At 45.3% G+C, this 24,975-nt stretch overlaps 1 protein-coding gene across 1 annotated transcript; it reads right to left on the minus strand.

The window, feature by feature from the left end:
• Window positions 1-5,689: 5,689 nt before the first annotated feature.
• Window positions 5,690-13,106, minus strand: LOC143398220 (mitochondrial import inner membrane translocase subunit Tim29-like). The gene is made up of 4 exons (XM_076855270.1): window positions 12,827-13,106; window positions 12,538-12,706; window positions 9,121-9,185; window positions 5,690-6,816 (listed from the first exon to the last, which is right to left on the minus strand). The coding sequence occupies exons 1-4, from the start codon at window positions 13,104-13,106 to the stop codon at window positions 6,167-6,169; spliced, it is 1,164 nt and encodes a 387-aa protein (XP_076711385.1). The 3' UTR covers window positions 5,690-6,166.
• Between the last annotated feature and the right edge of the window lie 11,869 nt (window positions 13,107-24,975).

Below are 24,975 nucleotides of genomic sequence, written 5' to 3' on the forward strand. Positions count from 1 at the left end.
GAAGCAGGGCAGGACCTACAGGCTTCCAAGGAAGAGTGTAGACTTTGCACTCTCCTGGAGGGTTGGTCAGCTGTGGTGGCAGCTCTCCAGGGATGCATAGGGAATAAGAGACCCACCTGAGGCCCAGCCCTAGCCCTCAGCCCACTGCTGGGGAAAATCTCCTGCCTGGGGTACCCTCTCTTGCCCATGCTCTCAGTCTAGAACAAATTCATATGTCTTTTCCAAAATAAAGCCTAGGCTGGTCAAATCTGTAAAATGAGTGTGGTATGATTGGAGAGGAAAGAAATGATAAGACATGCAAAAAGAGATTTCATAATGATAAATAGTTTTGGATTTCTATTTCAGGTAGCCCTACATTATAAAGAATGAGGCATACAAAAGACAACTGTAGTATATTTGGAACTCAATATCTATTAGAAATACAAGGTATTTGAGGGCAATTTGATCACAGAAGACACTTATTTTGTATAGCAAAGTACTGAATATCATATGCTACTAGTATAACTAAATGTTTAATCGTAGCTGTCTCACATTCATGACCAACAGATATGCCTTATGAAAGATGCTTAAGGAGGTCTTTCATCAATAACTGAAAGATAGTTCTTATCATGAAAGAATAAATCCCAATACAAGAACAGATACACAAAAATCAAACCTTATCAATAGAGTAAGTCTTATCTTTTGTTAGTATAGGGTCATGTGGCTCCATCTCTATGGCTTGTAGCTGGTGGGGACAACAAGTGAGAGCAAAATGGCTCACATAGTGGTGGCTGGGAAGGAAATAAAAAGAAAGACAAAGGAAATGGGGCTGGAGTCCTAATATACCCTTCAAGGGCATACCTCCAATAACCTCAAATCCTCAATTTAGGAAGCCCCACTTCCCAATGACAACATCAGCTAGTAACCAAGCCTTCAACACATGTTTCAAGATTCAATTGATAATATACATCCCCAATAGAACAGTTTATATTTCCAGTATGAATACTTTAAGCATTTTCAAATGAAATGGCTAATTCTCAAAACTTTGTGCCTAAACTCTAAGCAGCTAAATACTGTTTCCAAGTTGAAAGAAAGAGTGAAGAGATTTTTTTTAAAGTTCAAATTGATATTACTTTATATTTAAAATGAAAATCTATATTGTTACTACTTTCCTAGTAACTTTATTGTGAATGTGAATAATACTCAATTCCCCAATCTTAGTATAGTGAAAAATCTGGTCTTTTCATGACTTTTTGTAATATTGATCATTATTTTTCTATGATGCTAACATCAAATCTAGAACATTTTCTTTCCACTTAGACAATCAAAATAATTACTTCTCAGTATTAACTCCTAAACTATTGCCCACAGCAATGTCCTGCGAGTGAGATGGGCAAATGGTCATGTTCAATTCATCTCTTATCATCAGTATGACAAAAATCAGTTTTTAAGATCAACAGGTACAACAATATCAAAGAGGTTCATGACTGGAGATTTTTTTTCAGGATGCTCATAATATCTTTTTTGTGTCTTAAACATTTAGTTATATTAGTACCATAAGATATTCTGTGTTTGCTATGCAAAATAAGTGTCTTTTATTATAAAGTTGCACTAAAGATACCTTGTAATTCTAAGTATGTTCATTTAGATATTGACTTTCAAATATACTACACTTCCGTTTTGTGTGTACATCTTTTGATGTAGGGTGTGCTAAAACAGAGATCCAAGAACTATTTATCATAGTAAATTCCCTTTTCACATTTCTCAAAAGACTTTTACATGTAAATTTGTTATTTGCTTCTTATATTCAAAGCAGAGTTGATAATATTTTAGTTATTGTCAACTTAATTTTACTTTGATTCTAGATATTTTTAAATCTTATATAGTATTAACAATCTATGATTAACAAACTAGTATTAACAAACTATGATAACTTCTAAATTAATTTGTGAAAATTAAATGTGCTACATATTCATTTCTTGCAAATTGTGCTAACAACATTACATTAGATTTTTCATGAGGATGCCTTCACATTTGAATCCTTGATGACAAATTACAATATAATTTAGTAGTTTTACTCACTGACCACCTAGTTTCTGGAAAGGAATTGCTAAGACTCAGGCAATTACAGCAGCTGAGTTTGTCCATTGCAAAGTTGTAATGCACTAATTTGTCTTTATAATCAATGATGTGTTTTTGTGTTTCACTTCAGTTCATAAATACTGCCTAATGGCACTGCACACACTAGTTCCTTGGACATTTTTTTGATTGTGAGGGCTGCCAGGAAATTCAATCATTCCAGTTATTGTTTTTTGATTTTTGTTTTTCCACTTGCTCAGATAAATCCTACTGGATTTAACTTATCTAAAGTTTTTTTTCCCCATTAGATATCAACTATAGGATAAAAACTAAGAATTGATTTAACTTAAAATAATTATGAGAGCTTGATTTGTTTATTTATTTACATCTTTTTTAAATTTTTTATTTAACTAGTTATACATGACAGTAGAATGCATTTATGCACTTTGATATGTCATATACAGATATAATTTCTCATTTTTCTGAGTGTACATGTTGCAGAATCACATTGGTCATGCAGTCACATGTAAATATAAGTAATAATGTCTGTTTCATTCTACTATCTTTCCTAACCCCACATCCCCTCCCCTTCTCTCCCATCACTTCCCTCTACCTAACCTAAGGTAATGCTATTCTTCCATAGTGCCCCCTCTTATTGTGAATTAGCATCTGAGAAAACATTTGGCCTTTAGTTTTGTGGGATTGACTTATTTCACTTAGCATGATATTCTCCAACTCCAACCATTTACTGGTAAATTCCATAATTTTACTCTTCTTTAAAGCTGAGTAATATTCCATTGAGTATATATACCACATTTTCTTTATCCATTCATCTATTGTGGGACACCTAGGTTGGTTCCATAGTCTAGCTATTGTGAATTGAGCTGCTATAAACATTGATGTGGCTGCGTCACTATAGTATGCTGATTTTAAGTCCTTTGTGTATAAACCAAGAAGTGTGATAGCTGGGTCAAATGGTGGTTCCATTCCAAGTTTTTTGCGGAATATCCATACTGCTTTTCATAGTGGGTGCACCAATTGGCAGTCCCACCAGCAATGTATGAATGTTTTATTTACATCTCTAAGATATATAGACTGGGGAGCTGATCAGAGTTGGCACTGCTTAAACAGCCCTGCACTCAGCTGTGGGCCAAGCACAAAACCACCCTCTGGGTGAGTCTCTGGTTTGCTAAGATAAAATTCCCCCACTCAATCCCATGCCACTTCAGTAGTTAGGATTCCGCTCTCGCATAATATTTCAGCTCATCATTGCTCTAGGGCAAGGACATACTGGCCAAGGAAGGGTCTAGACTTTAGACTCTCCTGGAGGGTTGGACGGCTGCCGTGGCCTCTGTTGGTCAGAGTACAGAGGCCTGGCCACAGTGATCATTTTCAGCCAGTGGCATACCTGCTCACCCAGGAAACTAGCTGGCCTCCTCCTCCCCAGATCTCACTTTGTTTTTTGAGGATCCAGGAGGATAGAAGCCAGAGCACACCTCCTGAGAATGCTGCTGACCGTGCCCAGGACTACTGGCCTGAAACCTACCATCCAGCCTGGCAGTGGCTCCCAAAGCCTAGGAGCCCTCTCCCCTCCACAGGCACAGAGAAGCACTAGGTGCTGAGAGCTATAGGTAAGAAAAAATTGAACCAGCACTGGAGATGAGGCTGTGCATGGCAGGAAGAGGCATCAGTATTGGAAACTGGTGCTGGGTGGGGGAAGGGGCACCCACTGAGTAGCACCTGAATTCTTTCCCTGACCCCAACCCCCTCACCTCTCCATGTCTCATGCACCTGGCATAATGGCCATAGCATGTGGCTTTTAGTGCATCTCCTGGACAAACTGCAGGGCTCGCAAAGGGCATGGTGGGCTTTTTCTTCTTTTTACCCTTGTTAATTCTGGGTCCTGAACAGACAGAAATCTCCTTTTATTTCTGACCCCCATCTCCAGGGATTGAGGTTATGTCCAACTTTGGCAAAAGCTGTAAGCTGGAATTAGAAGACAGAATATGATTCTGTTGCAGAGCCCCATCCCTGTCCACTAGTGGCCTGCATGACCAGGTAACACCTTCCAACCCCAATACTGTCCTTACCCCCTGGTCTGTTCACTGACCTAACTAGTCTGTCCTCCAGGGAGGTGCAAGCTGATCTTTCCTGGAATAAGGAGACAGATGGCCCAGAATCATGGAACTGGCAACCCTATCTAGTGGCCAAAACCTGGCCAGAAGTGGAGGGACAAGGAGGAGAACCAATAGGGCCAGCACATGGAAAGAATCACAATTCCCCTCCCATCATGCACTGCCTGGCTACTGGTGGCAGTGAAAAAAGGGGTGTCCTTGTCCCACACATGTGGGAGCCTTGCCCCTGGGAACAGACATTTCCCAGACCCGCACTCCCATTCCCTACCTTGCAGTTACACATAGGAGGCTGAGGTGGTAGAGCTCAAGCTATCAAAAAAACTGAAAGATCTACAAGGGAATGAGCTCTGAGCAACTCTCTTTGCTGGTCTTGTCTGCACTTTAAGGGCTGCAGGTTGTCTCCTACCCAGGCTCAGGGTGCCCTCCTTCAACCTCACTATCTTCACCTGCCCAAGAGAATCAATAATGGCAGGTTTCTCTCCAGGATTAGTCTGGATAATCCTAGTTAGCCCTCAATAATGTTCCAACTGCCATCACGAGTATTGCTTACATTGTTTTCTTTTTTTTTTTTTTTCACTGTTTCATCTCCTGGTTTTATTAACTAGCTACAGGCACCAAGGTGACAGAGGTAGTCACATTCCCCAATATTTTAGCTTAAGAGGTATAATTATCATAACCTAGCTAAGTACCAACTACATAATTTAACTTATTCTTTTCCAAAGAATTCTGTTTTCAGGGTACCTGAAAGTATGACATCAACATGATTTACAATTAGATATAGATTTTGAGATTAGGACCTATTTTTCCTTCTAAGCCACTTCTAATCACTGTCAATACACATATGATAAAACCAAGTTGTTTTTACAAAAACACGTCCCTTCCAAAACCAAACAGTCATACTAATATCAATATCCTCATTTAGTATTAGTTATGTAAAACAATACCATTTAAGGGAAACTGGGTAAAGAGTATTCAAAATGTATTATTTTGCCAATTTCTTGTGAGACTATAATTAGTGTTTTACTTTATTTTTGGTAATGGAGTTTGACTCCAAGGCCTCACTCACACTGCCAGTGCTCTACCATTAAGCAACATCTCCAGCCCTTTTATTTGAATATGGTGTTATTAAGCTGCCCAGGCTGGTTTCAAACTAGCAATCTTCCTGCTTTAGCCTCTAGAGTAGCTCATATTACAGGTGTGTACCACCACAGCTGGCTCAACGAATTTTAAAAATCTAAACAAACATGTTACTCATAAAAGAACAAGAGGAGCTGGGCATGGTGGCATACGCCTTTAATCCCAGCAGCTTGGGAGGCTGAGACAGGAGAATCGTGAGTTCAAAGCTAACCTCAGCAACTACAATTCACTATGCAACTCTGTAAGACCCTGTCTCTAAATAAAATACAAAATAGGGCTGGGGATGTGGCTCAGTGGCCAAGTGAACCTGAGTTCAGTCCCCAGTACCCACCCCCCAAAGAAAAAGAACAAGAGGAGGAAAACACACAAAGAAATAAAGCAAAATATGCATGTTCTTGGAAGAGAGTTTGAGAGTCACCTGACCAATGTAGTACCTCTGTCAAGGGACTTGTGTCACACAGTGAAAAAGGATGAAGTTATTTTTCTTTTGTTTTTGTGGTAGTGGGGATCAAACCTAGGGCTTTAGGGATGCCAGGGGCAAGTGCTTTACCACTTGAGCTACTACATTCCCAGCCTAAAAAGACTTATGTAAAAGGCTCATTACTAGCTCTGGCAGTGATAAACATTAGTCAACTCTGCTCTACCCAATTCCTAGAACAAAAAGACTGTGAACTAGCTTCACTAATAAGGAACAAAGAGATAGGGAGTATGGCTCTCCAAACTTGTTTTCAACAACAGCAGTTAGAGAACAGTGCATATAATTTACGTCTCACTCTCATCATTCCACAGTCTGCCAGGGCTCAGACCCCAGTCAGGCCTCACGCTCTTACTGGGTTTCATCTTGCGACCTGCGACTGCACTAGCGAGTCGGCCTGGCTCAGGACAAGCCTGTCCTTTTTCTCCTTTTGCAACACCTGCTCCTCCCACAGCGCCTGGTCCACCTGATAGTCCGTGAGCACAACAGGCTTGTACTTCTCGTCGAAGAGCCGCTCACTGGCCTCGGAGTGCAGCTGGTGGGGTCCGACCACGCGCAAATGTGCCGGCAGGTGCAGGAACTTGTCATCCTTGATGTCGCAGTCACGCATCCGGGTGCTCAGTATCCACCAGTGGCCCACGAAGCCCACATCCAGGATTCTGCCGGGGAAGTCGAGCCAGCGGGGCTGCAGGTAGCGGCAGCGGGCCTGGTAGAGGCTGGCCTGGGAGTCGAAGGGCGCCTCGTACACGAGCAAGCAGAACCACAGATTCACGTGGCGCAGACGACCGCGGCCCCGCAGCCAAAGGAGCCGCTGCAGGAAGCTTTCGGAATCGCGGTTGCGAGTGGCTGGCGCTAGCATCCTGGAAGCCTCTGCGTAGTCCCGGAGCAGCGCGCGGGCCCAGTCGCCCAGCCGCGCCCACACGCTTGGCTTCACCGCCACTGCAGCATTTCCAGCCTCAACGCCCCCTTCTCCGTAGCCTGGGGACCAAAATCCGCTTACATTGTTAGGAACTTTTCAGGAAGCACTCCTGCAATCCCAGTGGCAAAGCCAGCCTCAGCACCTTAGAGATGCCATAAGCAACAGAGAGAGAACTTGTCACAAAGTAAAAAATAAAACACAGTCTGGGGGATGTGACTCAGTGGTGAAGGGCCAATTGCGGCAATACCTGATACAAAAACAAACAAATGAACAAAAACCCTTTGCACAATATCTACAGTAAGGTGTTAGGTGGGGAGACTTTTATTTGGCTTCAGGTTCAGGTGGGGTTCCTCTTCTTCATAGGCTATGTTAACCCACTACCTGACAGCACCTCCCACAAGCCAGATTCACAAAGCTTCAATGGCCAAAACCAGGTGTTTGGAGATCAAAATGCGCTGAGGAGCGCATTTCATTACAAAGCCAAAATTCCAGGAAGTAGCCACATTTAGAAATGAGCCTGAATTTCATCCCTGTTATTTGGAATAAACCCCAAGGATTTGATAATGAATGGTTGGTCTACTTCCATTCCACCTCAGATTCCCCAGGGCATTGAGGACCTCAAGTATGATGATGTGAACTTGGAACAAGGTTCTCCAGTTCAAGGACTTGGCCTTCCACAGCAGTGGCCTGACTAAGGCTGATGGATGTCTTCTCTGGGCAAGAGAGTCAGGACAGGAGCCTTTTGCCCTACTTGCATGTGCTTCAGCCACATTACTGTGGGTACCTGACTTACATGGCCCCCAGGCATGCAGGGTGGGATTTTATCTTGTGCCACATGATCATTGAACAGCAAAGACAGAGAGACACTAAGCCCAATGCAGCACCTCCAAGAGGTAGCACCTCTTGGGCTTCAGCAGTGGGCAGTTCTTGGCATGCATTGCTCAGGAAAGCTCAGCATCCTGTCGGGTGAGCACAACATTGGAAGTAGAAGGTGCTGGCAGATATAAAAATAGGTAATATGAGGGGCATTCTCTGACCTCTGTGAGCTCCAGTATCTGTGTGGGTGTCAGTAGAATCCCCCTTTTGTAGACCAAGAAATAAATGCATCTTTGGGGGAGCAGTGTGTGAGCACATCGTGTAACCTGCATTGTGAAACCTACATTGTGTAGCTTGTGGCTGTTGCACAAGAGGACTTTGCTCTTCTGCTCACTACCACGTCCCAAATGCAAGCCTAATCCTGGCTCTCAGTATGTCCAGGTATGTCCAGTCTCATACTCTCCTTCCCTTGATGTCCTCTTCCCTGACTCCACTGCCTGGTGGCCCTCAAGCTCACCTGGGACCTAGCATGGGATCAGAGGAGGTAGAGACTGCTGACTGTCATTACTTGAGGTCCCAGGAACCCTGTCCTCTGCTGGCACCTAGTGGGCAACTTGAGTTCCAAGGTCTTGGGTCAGACAAATGCAGGGTCTGTTTTCCTTCCTGCTCCCCTCCCCTGCCTCTCTGCTTATTCTCTCCTCCTCCCTTCCACTCCACCCAGGCTGACATCTACCAGATGTGGCTGGCCTAGGGACTGAACTGTCTCACTCCCTATCTGTCTGTAACCAGGAAAAGCCAGTCATCATGGGGATGGCTAGACCTGATGGTGTTGCCAAGACCAATCTGATAGCAAGAGGGCAATAGGTCTTAGGAAAGGGCCTGGGGCTGGTCTATTAAGACCCACAGGACATGGTAGTCTGAAATAGAGGGCCAAGTGACCCTTTGACTACAGGAACCATAGGAACTGCTTCTAAACTCTGGGTCCCTGAGGGATGCAGACGCCTGTTGCAGCAGAAGGAACCAGGGTGGGTCCACTTGGCTGGCAGTATCCAGGTGGGCACTGGGTACATAGGGCTGGTTAGTGGGAATGGGGACCATTGGGTCTGACATGGATATAAGAATCTAGTTTGGCTAGATGGGGCAGCAGGGGCCTCAAATCTAGCTAATACATTGGCAGCCCTCCTGGGTTTGGGGATGGCAATGTGTGTAGGGGACCACTGACACTTATCCCAAGACTGAAGCACATCTAGCCTCCTGTGCCAGTCATTTTTGGCACTGGCAGGGTGTCCTGGGGTTTTATGGTCCATGCCATTGGTTGTGTGTCCCTGAGATCCAGACTTAGGCCCCATAGGAGCTGGGAAGCTTTTAAACAGGAAGGTAGCCCAGGGCCAACATTTATATATGTGGACATGGAGATGCTCTGCTGACCCAACTTCTCAGATTTCAGGGAGAGGCAGCCATGGTTTTCATAGCATTCTTTCTCCCACACACCCAAGACCTCTCCCACTGTTGCAGTTATCATTTCCTGGTGTCTGAAGACAAGTCATTATAAGGCTCTCTGTCTTCTCATATGGGCTGACCTCCTGGTACCAGAATCACCTTCCTCTCACACATTTCATTGCTGTAGCCCAAGGGGCCAAGGAAGCTGCAAAGACAAGTATGGCCAGGGTGAGTGGATCCTCTATATGCAGAAGGGGCAGCTTTGTTTTGAGAGGCCACAGAGGGATGGGAGGCATCCTTACATTTTCTCTCTAAACCACCTTGATTTTCTAGAAAGAATATCTGCCTTGAAGGGCCAGGATTCAGCTCACATTTAGATAGAGACCTTCCTATCAACCTGGAGTTCCAGAGGAGAAAAGAGATTGACAAGCACTAGGTGGGCTAGGTGATGTCAATAGCTTGTCTGAACACTGTCCTGGGGACTTTATGGGAGGGTTCAAGGTGAGAGGCAGGGCTCCTGGGTAGCAACAGGGTCTCCTCCACATGCTGATGCTATGCTGGCAGCTGACGGGATAGAGCACAAAGGATGATAAATGCCCTAACCACAGAGGTATGATCTTGAGGGTCACAAGGGCCTCCTGGGTTCATTGGCCACTCACGTGTCTTAAATAGAGACTGAATGCTATGTTATTTTCCAGGTCCCAATATATACATGTTCCCATATCCACCACCCAGTAATGATGACCAGAAGTGACCTAGTGAGCCCAAGACACACAATGCATAGCTCAGATTCTCAGGCAGTATTGGCCTGTGCTGTTTGATGGGAGAATACATTCCATACCATGTGAAGATGAGGCCTTCATCTAAAAGCATGGGTTCAAATTTTGGGGATAAGAGAAATGGACTTAGAAATTATTAGTCAATCCAAGTGTGGTGGTGCATTCTTGTAATCCCAGCAATTCAGGGGCTGAGTCGGGTAGTTGGTGAGTTCTAGGGCAGCATTCCAAAAATAGTGAGACCCTGTCTGAAAATGAAAACTAAAAATACTTCTGTACAGCTTAGTGGAAGAGCACCTTTGGATCAATCTTCTGCACACACACACACACAAAAGTTAATATTCCTGACCTTTGCATAAAGGTCCGTCTCCACACATCACAATAAACACACACTACTTCTTTCTCTGACATCTAATCAGAAAGCAAGGAAAATGACAGAGACAGAAGAACTAGAAACAATAAGTATTAATTTATGTATATTCAAGGGGCAAGGGAAAGACCATGAAGGCAAATGTGTGAGAGAATAGGAAGCCCTTCCAGCTAGCAATGAACATCCTAGCCAGGTTGAAGTCCAGAAAACTTCCCAGGGCTCAGATCAATGAGGTAACCATCAAGACAGAGAGTGGGTTTTGTAGGGATGTCAAGCCAGACATCCATTAAGATATCCTCGGTGCTACACAGTAGGTGCTTCTGATCCACCGTTGCAGGCTTGGACCCCATGTCTGGAATGGGCATTCCAAAACAGCTTTCCCTCCAGTTCTAGCAGTGCAGGCTTGAGAATGGAGCTGGCAAATTGTGAAACATTGTCTCATATCCAGCTCACCCATAAGCAAGTCCAAGCCAGTCCTGGAGGCTGTGGAACTCTGTACTGCATCATAGGAAAGCCTGGCCAGTTGTTGAGTGATGTGCCCAAGGGGATGAGGGGTGACATCATTCCCACAAGACCAGGCAGCCCATTGCTGCCACTGAGCATTGAGGTGTTGGTGAGTTTAATCCCATAGTTTGGGCTTAGCTTCCAGGGTAGGTTACCCAATATGAATGTGTTGGGCTGTAGCTTCCCACCAGGACCCCTACACATGGACTGAGAGGTGGCTCTAGAACTGCTGGGAATCTCTAGACTTGCACTGGGTCCCTGTTCCTGCTATGTACCCCAAGTGGTGGAGACTAGTCCAGGCAATGCTGCCACTCTGATGGAGGTTCCCAGAATCAGGAAGCAACCCTTACTATGGTCTAAAGTTTTTCTGGGAGGCAGGAGGGGACTGTGAGAGAATAGTTCAAGGAGGAGGTGTGGTATCCATAGGTTCTTCTGGTGCTGCAGGCTTTGACAATGATGGCGGAGACGCTGTGTGCCAGGAGGGAGGCCAGTGCCTGGTCCATAACTGGGATCACTATAAGCAGGGCAGCATTCCAAAGGCAAGTTCTCTATTGCTCCCCAGGAGAGCTCCCAGATGAGGGCTGAGGAGTGATTAATGGGACAAAAGCCTGGTTCAAATCGGGGTTGTGGTGGGAGACCTGAGGTGTTGGGGGCCAATGGAGAATGATGCCTTTGCTGGCTGCCTGTGCTGACCCGGGCCATGGACCTGGGGGCATGGACTGGAGCTGTCCTTGGAGGCAGGTGGAGATGGAAATGTCACTGTCATAAAAGGGGGAGTAGTGTCCATGGCTATGTCCTCAGGCTGCACAATGGGATGGTGAGTCAGGTGAGCAGAGGACTTGGCTGTGTGGGTGGGAGAGACTCTTGCAGTAGTTAAGTTCTGGCCATGGCTATTGGGGTTGCATTTGGAAGGGACTAGAGTGGGGCTTGGAAACGAATGAAGAGAAGGAGGAGAATCAAAGCACATGGGGGTTGGGGATTTCTTTCTGCAGGGGGTAGGCTAGGAGGGGAAAGGGAACTGGATATGAGGTGTGGGAGGTGAAAAATGGGAAGTGCCACAGCTCTTCACAGTGAAACAAAGTAGGGGTAACTCCCACATTGGGACTGGGCCTCATGGAAAAACAGGATTAATGGGGTGAAGCAGAGGAAGAGAACAAGGGATTCCCTACTCACCATTACTTGGCAATGGGGAAGGCAGATGGACAGATAGGTTTAGGGAATTCCCACTGATTGCTAGCAGGTATATATAGGGAGTGGGAAGAGTCTGGGAGTGGGATCAGTGTGTCTGTAGTCTCACTATGGGCCCCAGGTAGAGAGCAAGAATGGACAGGCAAAGTAGTTTTGCTGGCCTCCCCAGCTTCTCTTCTCTCCTCCAAGGCCTCCATATCATCCTTCAACTTCTTCTTCTTTGCACCTGGAACCTCCCTTAGCAGGGTGCCTATGTCTTCCTCCAGACACAGAAAAGGCTTGTTAGCAGGTGGCGGCAGACCATCTTGATAGCAGGGCAGCCACAGTGGCAGGGCCATAGGCATTAGCTTCTTTCTCTTTTAGGGCCTCCAGGTAGAAGCTCTTGGTGGAGGACAGCTCTCTGATGGACCACAGGAATGCTTTTGCCCATTCACCCCCTTGCTTGAGCCCTGGGAGCCTAGAGAACTGGGCAGATGGTGTCTCTCCAGCCTTTCTTTGGCCCACTTGTCTGGAAATGAGGAGCAGCCAGGGTCTGGCTCTGGCAACACTGCTGCTTCTGCATCAGCCTGAGCCATGGGCAGCCCCCCAGCAGAAGGTCTATGGGGACTGCCAATGACAGATCCCCCACAAGGGAAGATCTTGGGAAGGTTCTGGGCCTTCTTTTGAAAGGTGATTTCTTCCCCAGACACAGGATTGGGTTCCATATAATTGAGGTCTACCTGGTCTCTAGAAGCTTTACTGATGTTGATTTCTCTGTTCTTAGGGCACCCAGTTCCAGATCCTCCTGTCTATCTATCCCTTGGGGCCCCTCCTCCTCCTCCTCCTGGTGGACCACTGATTCTTCAGGCTGCTCTTGGACTGTCATCTCTGTTGAGCAGGTGTCATAATCTGCACAGCCCAATGGACTTGCTCAACTGGCGAAGGCAGTAGTACTGGTCTGCAATAAGGAGGAGGAATCCTTACTGTTCTAGATGGTCCAAACATACGCCAGTTGGTGTAGGACAGTACTGGCTTTATCAGGTTGGCACCCAGGAGACTGCTGGCAGGACCCCCTGAGAGGAGGACAGCACCTGCTGAAGAGGGCCTCTGATGCAGCCAGCTGATCCAGGCATGTGAGGACTGCGATCCCGGCAGAAGTGCCTGGAGCAGGGCTGATGACAGCTACTGGAGCAGCAGGGTGATCCCGCTGAGAAGCAGGAGCATTGCGGGTCAGGTGGATGGGAGTCTGATGGGCCAAAAGGGCCAGGTGGTTCAGCCCACAGCCACGCTTGCTCAGAAAATTGACCATATCACCTGGTGAGGTCTGACTGGTCACCAGTGACAAGAACAAAGGAGCTGGGCTGGGACACCAGCTCCTCTTGTGACCAAAGGTGCACTGTGGAGTTCACCTCTTGTGACATCTGCCTGGAACGCATGATGGAGCATGAGTATGTGGCCATGCCAAGTTCGTCAGAGGAAGGCCCCCAGGATAAGGAGCAAGGCCCAAGCTCCTTGGGACTCTACGATGCTTCTTTTCCCACCAAATGATTCTCATCTCTTCAGAGTGTTATCTGAGGCTGCTTTCCTATTGGTTATTTAGACATCCATACCACATGACTCCAAATAATACCTGTATGGATTCTGCTTGACATGACTGAAGTCATCTGGACTCATAAATTACCCATCAAAACTACCATCAATTACCCCAGAAGACCTCTACTCAGGTATTCCTCAATAATTTCCAGCATGCTATAATTTTAGAGAACCATTAGAATGGTCTGTATAGCTTCAAAAATATGTACATTTTGAAGTCCCTTTTTTTCTAACCAATATGTATATACATATCTGTCTTTCTGAACCATATTGATGGGATCCAGTATTCTTGCGGTTGCCTAGGACAGAGGTCTCAATCCATGTTAGGCTGGCTGCAATGCTCTGGGCCCAAGGTGATGCAGAATACCTCATGTTTCACAGGTCTCAGTCTATGGGCAGCCAACACCCTTGCTCTAGGCGTGAGGTGAAGCAGAACATCATGGAAGAAGGACATTTTGCAGGAAGCTTCTCAACTCATGACTGCTATGAAACAGAGAAAAAGAAGGACCAAGTGACAAAATATAATCTGCAAGGAGGTACTCCCAGTGACCTACTATTTCCAGGCTTAACCCACCTTCCCCATTTAACACCCAATATAGTAGTACTTTCAAATTATTAATCCACCTAATGGATTATTCATAGATTAGGGGACCAATCTCATAATCTAATAATTTCACCTCTGAACATTCCTACATTACCTAACTGTGGAACAGTCCACAGTCAGATTTTAAGGTACACGAAGGTACACCTATCTCCAAAATTTCACGTGCCATCCATGACCCCCAAAAAGCCTATGAACATCTCACCATCAAAAATACATTCAGCGCATCTCCAGGATATACCTAAATCTGAACAGTTTCAGCATTGTCCAAAACTCAAAAAGTCTAACATCTCTTCTGGGACTCAAACTCTTAGCTGCCAACCCTTGTAGGAATCAAAATTAACTCATGTATAATAATATACAGTGGCATAGAGTAAATATTTCCATGACAAAAGGGAGAAAGAAGAGATGGCTATGAACCAAGACTGAAATCCTTCTGGGCCAACAAGTCCTCTATCTCCTTGGCTCAGCATTTGGAGCACATGTTGTGCACAATGGGCTCCAAAGAACTTGTGCAGCCTTGTCCCTTGGCCTCTCATTAGACTGGCTCTATTCTCAGCCAGCAACATCCCCTGACATATATTCCACATTCCCAGCATCTCTTAATCCCAGGGGTCTCTACTGCAGTTTTAGCTTTCTTCTCACAGCTGCGTGCATGACCTTCTCAGGGCCTACCTATAGGGATTCTCACTTCGTTATACTTTGACCTGTCAGACCTCCCTTTGAAATCTTGTTGGAAGCCTCCATGACCACCTAACTCCAGCATACCCCATTTCTGCAGAACTGGTACCATGGGGTTGAAGCCAATGTCTGCCTCCATCTCAAGTAGTAGCCAAGACTTTGGGGACCATGGCTACCTGAGCCTTTGAGTGGCTGGTTGAGCATGGAGAAAAAACTTCTTGGTAGTTTCCCTTCTCAATGGGATTTTTACTTTTATAAACTATGAACATGAGTCGCGTATGATTTTGCCAATTCCTGACATGCCCTCAAGCCATCTTTCCTACTGTGTCTGTGTAATTTATTAATCAACTATATAGTGATGGTAATGAGTTAACAACCACAAGTTCCTGAGGCTTGATTTTACTCCAACTTTTCTGACCAAAATGCAAGTTTACACTCTTCCTTCTGTTCCACAGTATCACAGTAAACCTGAATAAAAGTTGCTAGCAATATCCATACCACTGCCTGAATACTGGGCTGCCTTGACATTTCCTCCACTAGATTATTTAATACAACACCTCTAAATTCAGCCACACAAATGTGACAGGAAATGTGTACAATGTAGATAATATCTTTTCTAGAATATAACATAAATCTCCTCTAGTTCCATTTCTGCCGCAGTCCGGCTACAGCAAAATAACCGGGGGGTGACGAATAACTTGTGTACGTTGATACAGCAGGAGTGGAAGCCGTTTATTGTAGAATAAGAGTGGTATTTATACATTTTACACAGCTTATCTAATTAGCATAAAATAGATACAGCAGTCAACCAATAAGGAATCTCCACACTTAATGGCTCACCTTTGTTACTTCACAAACCACTCCCTCTGGCATTTTGCCAGGCGCCATCCAGACTTGTTTACAGACTCTAATATTTCTCTGGCAAAATAACAGGTGCCAATCTGACTTGTTTACAGACCTTAACACATTTCTAATAGAGTCTTCCTTTTTCTCTGCAGCCTCATGAGCACAGACTTTCCTATCAACATTTTGGTCTTCAGAGCTTCCACCAGAATCACATGATAATCTTCCTTTACAATGTTCAAAACTTATCCAGCTTACATCTCTAAACTATTCAAAATATCTACCCCCGAATATCAAAGTCTCCACAAGTTCCTGAACCACAGAGACACTGCAAGCAACTCGCCTGTTGGTACCTATTTCTGTTCTACTCAGCTTTCTTGTCTCTATGAGAAAAGAGATGACAAGAATAATTAGAGGAGGAAAAGTTTATTCCCCATAGTTTCAGTGGTAGTCCATAGTCAGCTATGTTCATAACTCCAGGGCCAAGATGAAGCAAAACATCATGTCAGAAGAGTGTGGTGGAAGAAAGCAGCTCAGGCATGGCCATTGAGAAGCAGAGAGAGAACAACTCACCAGACACAAAATATAAATAAATCTCAAAGGCATTTCTCACAGACCCACTTCTTTTAGCCAACCCATTCCTGCCTAAACTTATCTCACATTTAATCATGAGTGCATTAAGGAACTGCTTCGTGTAAGGCTCCTATAACCCTATCATTTCACCTCAAAACTTTCTTGCATTGTCTCACACACCAGCCTCTGGGGGACAACTCCTATTTAAAACTAACATTTTATAGTGTCCTATTCAAATATGACACAAAGATCCCGTGGAACCCAGGCTGAAAGCAATGATAATGGTCTCTGGAGTGGAACTTTGGAGGCTAGACTAATGAAAAATGTTTGGATAAACTGTGTTTCATTTTGCAATGGTTGTTTTGGTTTTAGTTTTTGCTGGATTCCCATGTCTTACATATTTATTTATATTAGTAGCATAAGATACTCTGTATTTTGACATACAAAATAAGTGTCTTTTATGGTCAAATAGAACTAAAATATCTTGCATTTCTAAATACGTTATATAGAGATATTAAGCTTCAAATATACTACACTTCTGTTGTGTATGTATCATTCTTTATGATGTAGGACTTTCTGAAGATAAGACCAAGATGTATTTAACATTGTGACATTCTCTTTTCACACTTCTCACAAGATTTACAACTTTATATTTGTTTATTATATTCAAAGCAGAGTTAATATTTCAGTTATTGCCAATTTCACTTTACTTTGATTCTAAATGTTTTAAAATCTTATGAAGTATTAACAATCTATATATTTTCTAATTAATTTGTGGAAATCAAATGTGCCATTTATTCCAAATTGTACCGACGACACTAAATTAGATTTGGCCTGAGGATGCCTTCATACTTGAGTCCTTGGTAACAAATTAAAATACAATTTAGTAGTTAAACTGACAGCCTAGTTTCTTGAAAGGAATAGCTAAGACTCAGGCAATTACAATACCTGAGCTTGTCCATTGCAGAGTTGTAATGAACTAAGCTGTCTCTGTAACCAGTGAAGTTTTTCTGTGCCTCACTTCAGTTCATGAATATTGTCACATGGCACCGCCCACATTAGTTCCTTGGACATATTCTGATTCTGAGGGCTGCCAGGTAAGCCATTCATTCTAGTATTGTTTTTTGATTTATGTTTTCCCCTTGCTCAGATAAATACTACTAAATTTAACTTATCTAAGGGTTTTTCCTTTAAATATTATGGGGAAAAAACTAAGAGTTTATAAATCTTTAATTATGAGGGTGTGGTTTATGTTTATAACCTATTTCTACCTTTTTAAGACATACAGATTGGACACGTGGGCCAGGCACAGAACAACCCTCTGGGTAGGTCGCGGGTTTACTATGGGGACTTTCCCTGGCTCACTCCCACGCCCATAGGGCGCCCTCTGGTGGCCACGCCACTCTAGTAGTTAGGATCCCGCTCTCAAGATGTCCCAGCTCACCATTGCCTCAGGGACACACAGGCTACCAAGGAAGGACTCAAACTTTGGACTCTCCTGGAGGCTTGGTTGGACAGCTGCGGTGGCAACTATTGGTTGGAGAGGTCAGAGTATAGGAGCGTGCTCACAGCGGTCTATTCGGCCCAGTGGCGGACCTGCTCACCCAGGTGACAATCTGCCGCCCTCCTCCCCAGACCGCAGGGTTGCCCCCTTACTTTGGTAACCCAAGGATCCTGAAGGGCAGAAGCCAGCGCATGCCACCTAAGGATGCTGCAGACCCCACCCAGGTCAACTGGCGTGTTCCCTGCTGCTCAGCTTGGCAGTGGACTTCGTGGCTTGCATCTTCTGGGAGCCCACCACCCCTTCCCAGGCACCAATGAGCGCTTGCTGCTGAAAGCTGCAGATAGGGAAGGATCCAATCAGCACTGGAAAGGGGCCTGTCCATGGCAGGCAGGGGCATCAAGACTGGGAACGGCCACTGGGGAAGGGGCACCAGCTGGGTTAGCACCTGGATTCTATCCCTTAACCCTGCCCCCCACCTGCCCCCGCCCTGGCGTCCGGCATAACCGCCACGGCTAGTGGCGGTTGGTGCATGTCCTGGAACTAAAGGTGTCCCAAAGGGTGTGATGGGCTGAGTTTCTACCATTCCCCTTACTGATTCTGGAGGCCTGAGCAGACAAAAAGCTTCTTTTATTTCTGGCCCCCATCTCCAGGGGCCCAGTTCGTGGCCACCTTTAGCCAAAGCCATAGGTTGGACTTAGAAAATATAATATGACCCAGTTGCAGAGCACCATCCCCTGTGCCCTGGTGGCCTGCATGACCAGGTGACACCCTCCAACTCCAACACTGTCCCCACCCTCTGGCATGTTTGCTGACCTAAGTAGTCTCTCTTCCAAGAGAGTGCAAACCAATCTCATCTAGAGTAAGGGAGCAGATGTCCCAGGTCATGAGGCTGGTGACCCCAGCTAGTGGCCAAAGCCTAGTGAGACAAGAAGGAGAGCCCATGGGCCAGCCCAGGGGAAGACTCACATTTCCCCTCACATTGTGTGCTGCCTGGCTTCTGGTGACAGAACAGAGAGAGGATTGGTCTAGTGATTACCTGCACTTGTGAAGCCTGACCCCTGGTGACAGACATCTCCTGGACTTGCACTCCCATGCCCTACCTTGCAGCTACATGGAGGAAGCTAATGTGGTGGAGGGCAGGCAACCCAATAGGCCTGAATGATCTGCACGAGAATGAGTTTTGAGCTGAACCTCCTCTGTTTGCTAGATTCTCTAGACTTGAAGGGCTGCAAATTGCTAGCTCCCTTTCCAGGCTCACAGTTCCCTCCTCCATCCTGCCCAACAGAATCAAAAATGGCAGGTTTCTTTCCAGGATTCGTGCAAATAATCCTGATACATCCTCATTAATCTTCCCAGAGTCAGTTTCCAACTGCTCTCACCAGCTATTCCAACTTTGTTAAAAACTTTGCAGGAAGCACACCTGCAATTTCAATGAGTTGGAAGATTGAGGCAGGAGAATCAAGTTCAAAGCCAGCCTCAGCACCTTAGAGAGGCCATCAGAAAGATGGCTTCTCTAAGAGGCACCTTAGAGAATCCAGAAGCAAATTGGCTAGAACTTTTCAAGAAATAAAAAATAAGAACAGTCTGGGGGTATGGATCAGTTGTTAAGTGCCTATGGGTCAATACCTGGGACCAAAAAGTTAAAAACAAAAATTGCAGAATGTCTACAGATAAGGAGTTGGATGGGGAAACTGTCATTCAGCCCAGGATCCTGTGAGGATCCCCATCTTCAAAGGTTATTTTAACCTGCTACCTAACAACACTTCCCACACTCCAGATACACAACTTTCAGTATACAAAACCAGTTGCTTGGAGATCATGACCACAGGACATCATCACATCCAAAGCCCAAATTCCACGGAACAGTCAGCTTTAGAAATGAGTCTGAATTTGATCCTTGTTTCTTGGGATAACCCCAGAGAGTCTGATAATGGAGGGCTGGTCTACTTTCATTCCACCCCAGATTCCCCAGGGCATTGAGGATCTCAGGTTTGATTTTGTGCACTGGGAACAGGTTCTCCAATCCAGGGACTTGACCTTCCACATCAGGCTGGCCTGACTATGGCCTGATGGATGTCTGTCCTAAGCAAGAGTATCAGGACAGTAGCTTCTGTTTGCCTACTTGCATGTGCTTCAGCCACATTACAGTGGGTCTTGGGCTTACATGGCCCCCAGGCATGCAGGGAGGGATTTTATCTTGTGCCACGGTGAGGTAAATTGAGGCACATGGTCAGTGATTGGCAAGCCCAATGCAGCACTTCCAAGAGGCAGCACCTCTTGGGCTGCACCAGTGGGCAGAAATGCTCAGCTCCCTGTGGGGTAAGCACAACACTGGAAGGAGCAGGTGCTGAAGAACTTAAAATTGGGTAATTTGAAGGATGATCTCTGATCTCTGTGAGTTCCAGTGTCTATGTGGGTGCCAGTAAGATGCCCCTCTTATAGACTGAGAAATAAATGCTTCTTTGGGAGGACTGGTATATGTGTAACCTGCAGGTGGCTAGTGCATGTGAGCACTCTGCTCTGCTGTCCCACTGCCACCTCCCAAATGCAAGCCTGATCCTGGCTCTCTTATGACCCATTCATGTCCAATCCCATACTATCCTTCCCTTTATGTCCTCTTCCCTGCCTGGTGGCCCTCATGCTAACCTGGGCCCTGACATAGGATCACAGGAGGCAGAGACTCTGCTGTCATTACTTGAGGTCCCAGGAACTCTGTCCTCTGCTGGCACCTAGTGGGCAACTTGAGTTTCAAGATCATAGGTCAGACAAATGCAGGGTCTGTTTTCCTTCCTGCTTCCCTCCCTGCCTCTCTGCTTATTCTCTCCTTCTCCCTTCCACTCTACTCAGGCTGCCTGGAGGCTGCTCTCTGTCCCTCCCAGTCACTCGTTAACCCAGGCAAATCCAGAAATCATGGGGATGGTTTAACCTGTTCATGTTCTCTAGACCAAACTGAAAGCAAGAGGGCAATAGGTCTTTGGACAGGGCCTGGGGCTGAGACAACCAAGCTGTTGGGGAACTTCTGAGGAGATCTTAGACAGCAGAGAGCTGGGTGCTCCCCAGAGGACATGGTAGTCAGAACTGGAGGGCCAGGAGGCCCCTTGACTGTAGTGCCCTCCAATAACTGGCTCTAAATTGTGGATCCCTGTTGAACTGAAGGGAACAAGAGTGGAACTCTTGCCTGGTAGGATCCTGGTGGGCACTGGGTATATGAGGTTGGTTTAGTTGGCATGGGCACAATTGGGCCTGGCTGGGGAATCAGAGGCTGGTATGGCTAGAAGCAGCAGCAGGGCCTTCAAATCTAGGTGATACATTGGCAGTCTTGCTGGTTCAGGGGATGGAGGCCTGTGCAGTGGGACCAACAGTCCTTGTTCCAGGACCTAAGTACAGCTAACCTCCTGTGTCCGCCATTGTCTTGTCCTGACCGAGAGACCCATGGATGATGGTCCGTGCTGCTGGGTGGTGTCCCTGAATCTCAGGCTTTGGGCTCCCTAAGAGCTAGAAAGCCCTTAAACAGGGGAGCAGCCCAGGTCCAACATTTATATATCTGGGCATGGAGATGCTCTGCCTATCCACTTCTCAGATTTCAGGGAGAGGCAGCCATGGCTTCTGAGCATTCTTTGTCCCACACACCCAGGACCTCTCCCGTTGTTACAGTTATCCTGTGACTGAAGAAAATAATTATAAGGCTGTCTGTTTTCACATCTGGACTGACCCCCTGGTACCAGAATCAACTTTCCCTCACACATTCTATTGTAGGAGCCCAGAGGACCAATGAAGCTGTGAAGACAAGCATGGCCAGGGTGAATGAATCCTCTATGTGTTGAAGGGGACAGCTTTGTGCTAAGAGGCTGAAGGGGGATGACAGTCATCCCTGTATTTTATCTCTAAAGCACCTTGATGTTCTAGAAAGAAAACCTGCCTTGAAGGGCAAGATTCATCTGTCACATTTGGACAGAGACCTGTCTATCAACCTGGAATTCTGGGGCCACAGAAGAGGAAATAGATAATTTGCTAGTGGATTCCAGTGGCTGAGTAGTGCTACTAAGGCTGGGGGCTGGGAAGGTCAGGGCTCCTCTGACTCCATCCTAGGACACTTAATGGGAAGGGTCAAGCTAAGAGGCAGGGCTCCTGGGTAGCTACAGGCTCTCATCCACATGTTCATGCCATGCTAGTAGCTAAAGGGATAGATAGAACCCAAAAGGGTTATTTTCAAAGGTTGAAAATTTAGGGGATTTTCACCTTACATTTCTGGGCATCAATCACAGAGAAGATCAGATTCAGTGGCTCTAAGGGCTTGCTTCTCTAAGTGTGGTCCCCAAGCCTCAAGTATATTGACTAAACTCTCCTAGTCCAGAAACTGCTCCCTACCAACCTCAAGAGTCACTACAGCACACCAACTGTGGAGAATACCTTAAATAAGCCACTAAAAGACATGAGTATTTGTATTCACAATCACCAGGTGATTCTGCATGTTAGCAGGGCTGAGAACCATTAGTGCCACAGCAAGGACACAATTTCAGAAGCTGGACCTCACCTAATCCCCATGAGGAATGCAGAGCCAATTTCACAGGTGATTTTTCTTGGCCCTGTGGCGGGAGGGAGGAAAGGAGGGGTGCAGATGCCTTACCTTGGAACTTCCACATTCTTGGGTTCACCATAGAGCAGCTCGCAGCTGGGGCTCCAGTTCCTTGATCTTGGAAAATAGTTTTCCCAGCTTTTGATTTGGCCTGATGTCCTTCTGAGACATGAAGGGGTACCACAAAGCCTCCCCACCAGGCTTCTCCTGAAAGGAATCCAAGCACTTGAGGCAGTAGATGCATCCACATTTCAGATACATGGGTTTTCCAAGATAGGCGAAGCCGATGAGATATCTGCATACTTCTAGTAAGAGTTTAGCCATGTCTCTGTGCTGACAGTAGGTGGAAGTAAATTCCCATTAATTTAATAACTGTTAGTTGAGACATGTGATAACTTTGATATGCACAGTAATTGTTTGGCAACTTTTTTAAATTGCTAAATCAAGACCATAATATTCAGAAATTTGAAGTTCTATGTGAAAAAGAAGGACCCAGATGGACACAGTACTTTGAATTAAGAAAGAGGAAGGGTCTGCTCCTGTTTTAGTAGATGTGTCTTGACAGGTAACCAAGCATTATCCATATCAGAAGCAGTGAAGGTGTAGTCATCTCACCATGACCTAAGCACCTCTACAGCTGACATGCATGCAAATACACCCTGTCAGCATCCCCTGAGCTGAATCCACCACTCACTTCCTACCACTGCTAGAGTGGGGGATCCAGGTTGACAAACACTTGGTGAGCACCCTGAAAGCTATTCTAGGACTGAGTACTTACCAATTTCCTCCCACCTCCTCTGTCCTTGCTATCATTGAGAGACATCTGGCAAGGGAAAAAGAAATACACAACAGTGGCCTCACGTGCTCTGCTGAAATCTCACATACCTCCTTCAGGGTAGCTCAGGTCAAGTGTCAGGGACACACCAGCACTTTCTCTTTGGGAAATCATCCCTACTTCTCTGAGCATGCCCGCCCCTGCCTCCATAACTTAATGAGGTTTGATATAATTATATCAGAGAAAGAGTTTCCTACTGGTGATCCCCCTGCAGTTGACAGAAATCTTTGTAAAATCCTAAATCTCACAGGACATTTTTCTTTAATATGAAAACATGATTAGTTGCCTTCCATTGTTCTACATATAATTAGCACACTAACTTCACAAATGTATTATATAGATTTTTCCATATTTGTGTAGAGGGATGATTGTTTACATGAGAAAGTGACTTTGATGGACTATTTAGAAGAACAGACTCTATTTTTCATTTGCTTGATGAAAATAACATTGTTTGTGAAATTTCTGGATGAAGCCTCACATATGTTTCCTGACACTTGTCACTTCACAATGTTATCATCAGCCAAATTGATTCCTTCATTCCTCCTTCCAGTGTCATGGAGGACCTAGGAACACCTGGATGTTTTGTTTTGTGCACTGGGAAGACATTTTATATATAAGTTTTAAAATCAAGCAACAACATATTTAAGTAAACAGTTTCTTTGATCCACATTGTGGGCATAATAAATATATCATTGTTCTTCCACTGTGTCTAGTGGACATCAAGAAAAATTTTGTAAAAACATCTGTCTGAGCCTGTCTTTCCAATCTCTCCTTGGACAGGAAGTGTAAGAATTGAACTCTTTTGCACTATCAGCAGTCCCATCCCTACAGAAAGCAAGGAGTCTACACGCTAAAAAGCCAAATCTATACCTAGCATGGGACACAGCCTTCCTCTTCCTTTGTACATCCTTCCAAAGTCTTTCATGAGAATAATAAATGAAAACTGAAACTTGTAACAGACATCCACCAATGGCTGGATGAACACACTCACAGTACTATGTCATATAATTAAATACTACTCATCAAAGTAAAGAAACAGGCAGTTGAAATGCAGAAAATGATGACTCCCTCTTGAAATCACTATGCTTCACTAAAGCGGGCAAAGAGGCCATGTTGATTGAACTTGTTATGCATGTTTCTAAAAATTAAGAAAATAACAATAGTGGTGGAAAAAACATTTGATCCTGGCAGCGATGTGCAGGGCTAGATGGATAAAAGTGGAAGGCAGGACACATGAAGAGGCATGAGGAAACTTACCTAAGAGGTCCCTTTTCTTAACTGGTTCAATAAATTTATGGGAATACAAAGCTGAAAAAAATGCGTGAAATCATATTCTTTGATTTGGGTAGCTCATGGTATGTCAGTTTTATTCACACACATACATTTAACAAGTCAGGCACATAATGTGTTCTGACAAAATCATACCACTTGAAAAAGAGGGCTGGTGGGTGAGTCCGTGTGCTGTGAAGCTTCCCCTGCATGCTCACATAAAGGAGGCTTATTCATCTAAATCTCACTGGGTCATTTTCCCTGAGATCCAAAATATTTGCATAACGTCAGGCTCACACACCACCACGAACACATGCCACTTCTTTCTCTGACATTTAATCAGAGAGCAAGGAAGATGCATGAACAGGGACAGAAGAAATAGAAAAACTAAGAATTAATGTACATTTGGGAGGAAAGAATGAGACCACTGAGGCAAATAGGTGAGGGAATAGGAAGCCCCTCCAGCTAGCAATGAACATCCTAGCCAGGTCTAAGGCCAGGGGAAAAGGCCCAGAGCTCAGATCAATCAGGTTACTGTCAAGCCAGGTTGTGGGCTTTGTAGGGGTGCCAAGCCTGGCATCCATGAAGATCTCCTCTGTGCTCCACAGTGGGGTACCTCAGATCTGGGATCATTAATGCTTCATTTCAGGTTTGGACCCTGTGTCTGGAATGGGCACTCCCAAACCAGCCTTCCCTGTGCTCC

Source organism: Callospermophilus lateralis, chromosome 4, assembly GCF_048772815.1.
Source record: "Callospermophilus lateralis isolate mCalLat2 chromosome 4, mCalLat2.hap1, whole genome shotgun sequence".
NCBI classification, from domain to species: Eukaryota; Metazoa; Chordata; class Mammalia; order Rodentia; family Sciuridae; genus Callospermophilus; species Callospermophilus lateralis.

What these genes read in the sequence shown, in the direction of transcription:
- LOC143398220 (XM_076855270.1), bottom strand. Translation starts at nt 13,106, where the DNA reads ATGGTCAATTTTCTGAGCAAGCGTGGCTGTGGGCTGAACCACCTGGCC. An exon ending in GTAAAGCTTCTAGAGACCAG is followed by an intron (nt 9,186 to 12,537) that starts GTAGACCTCAAT and finishes TTGTCTTTGCAG; the next exon opens with CTTCCTTGGCCCCTTGGGCT. An exon ending in GGTGATTCTGGTACCAGGAG is followed by an intron (nt 6,817 to 9,120) that starts GTCAGCCCATAT and finishes CTTCCTGAAAAG; the next exon opens with TTCCTAACAATGTAAGCGGA.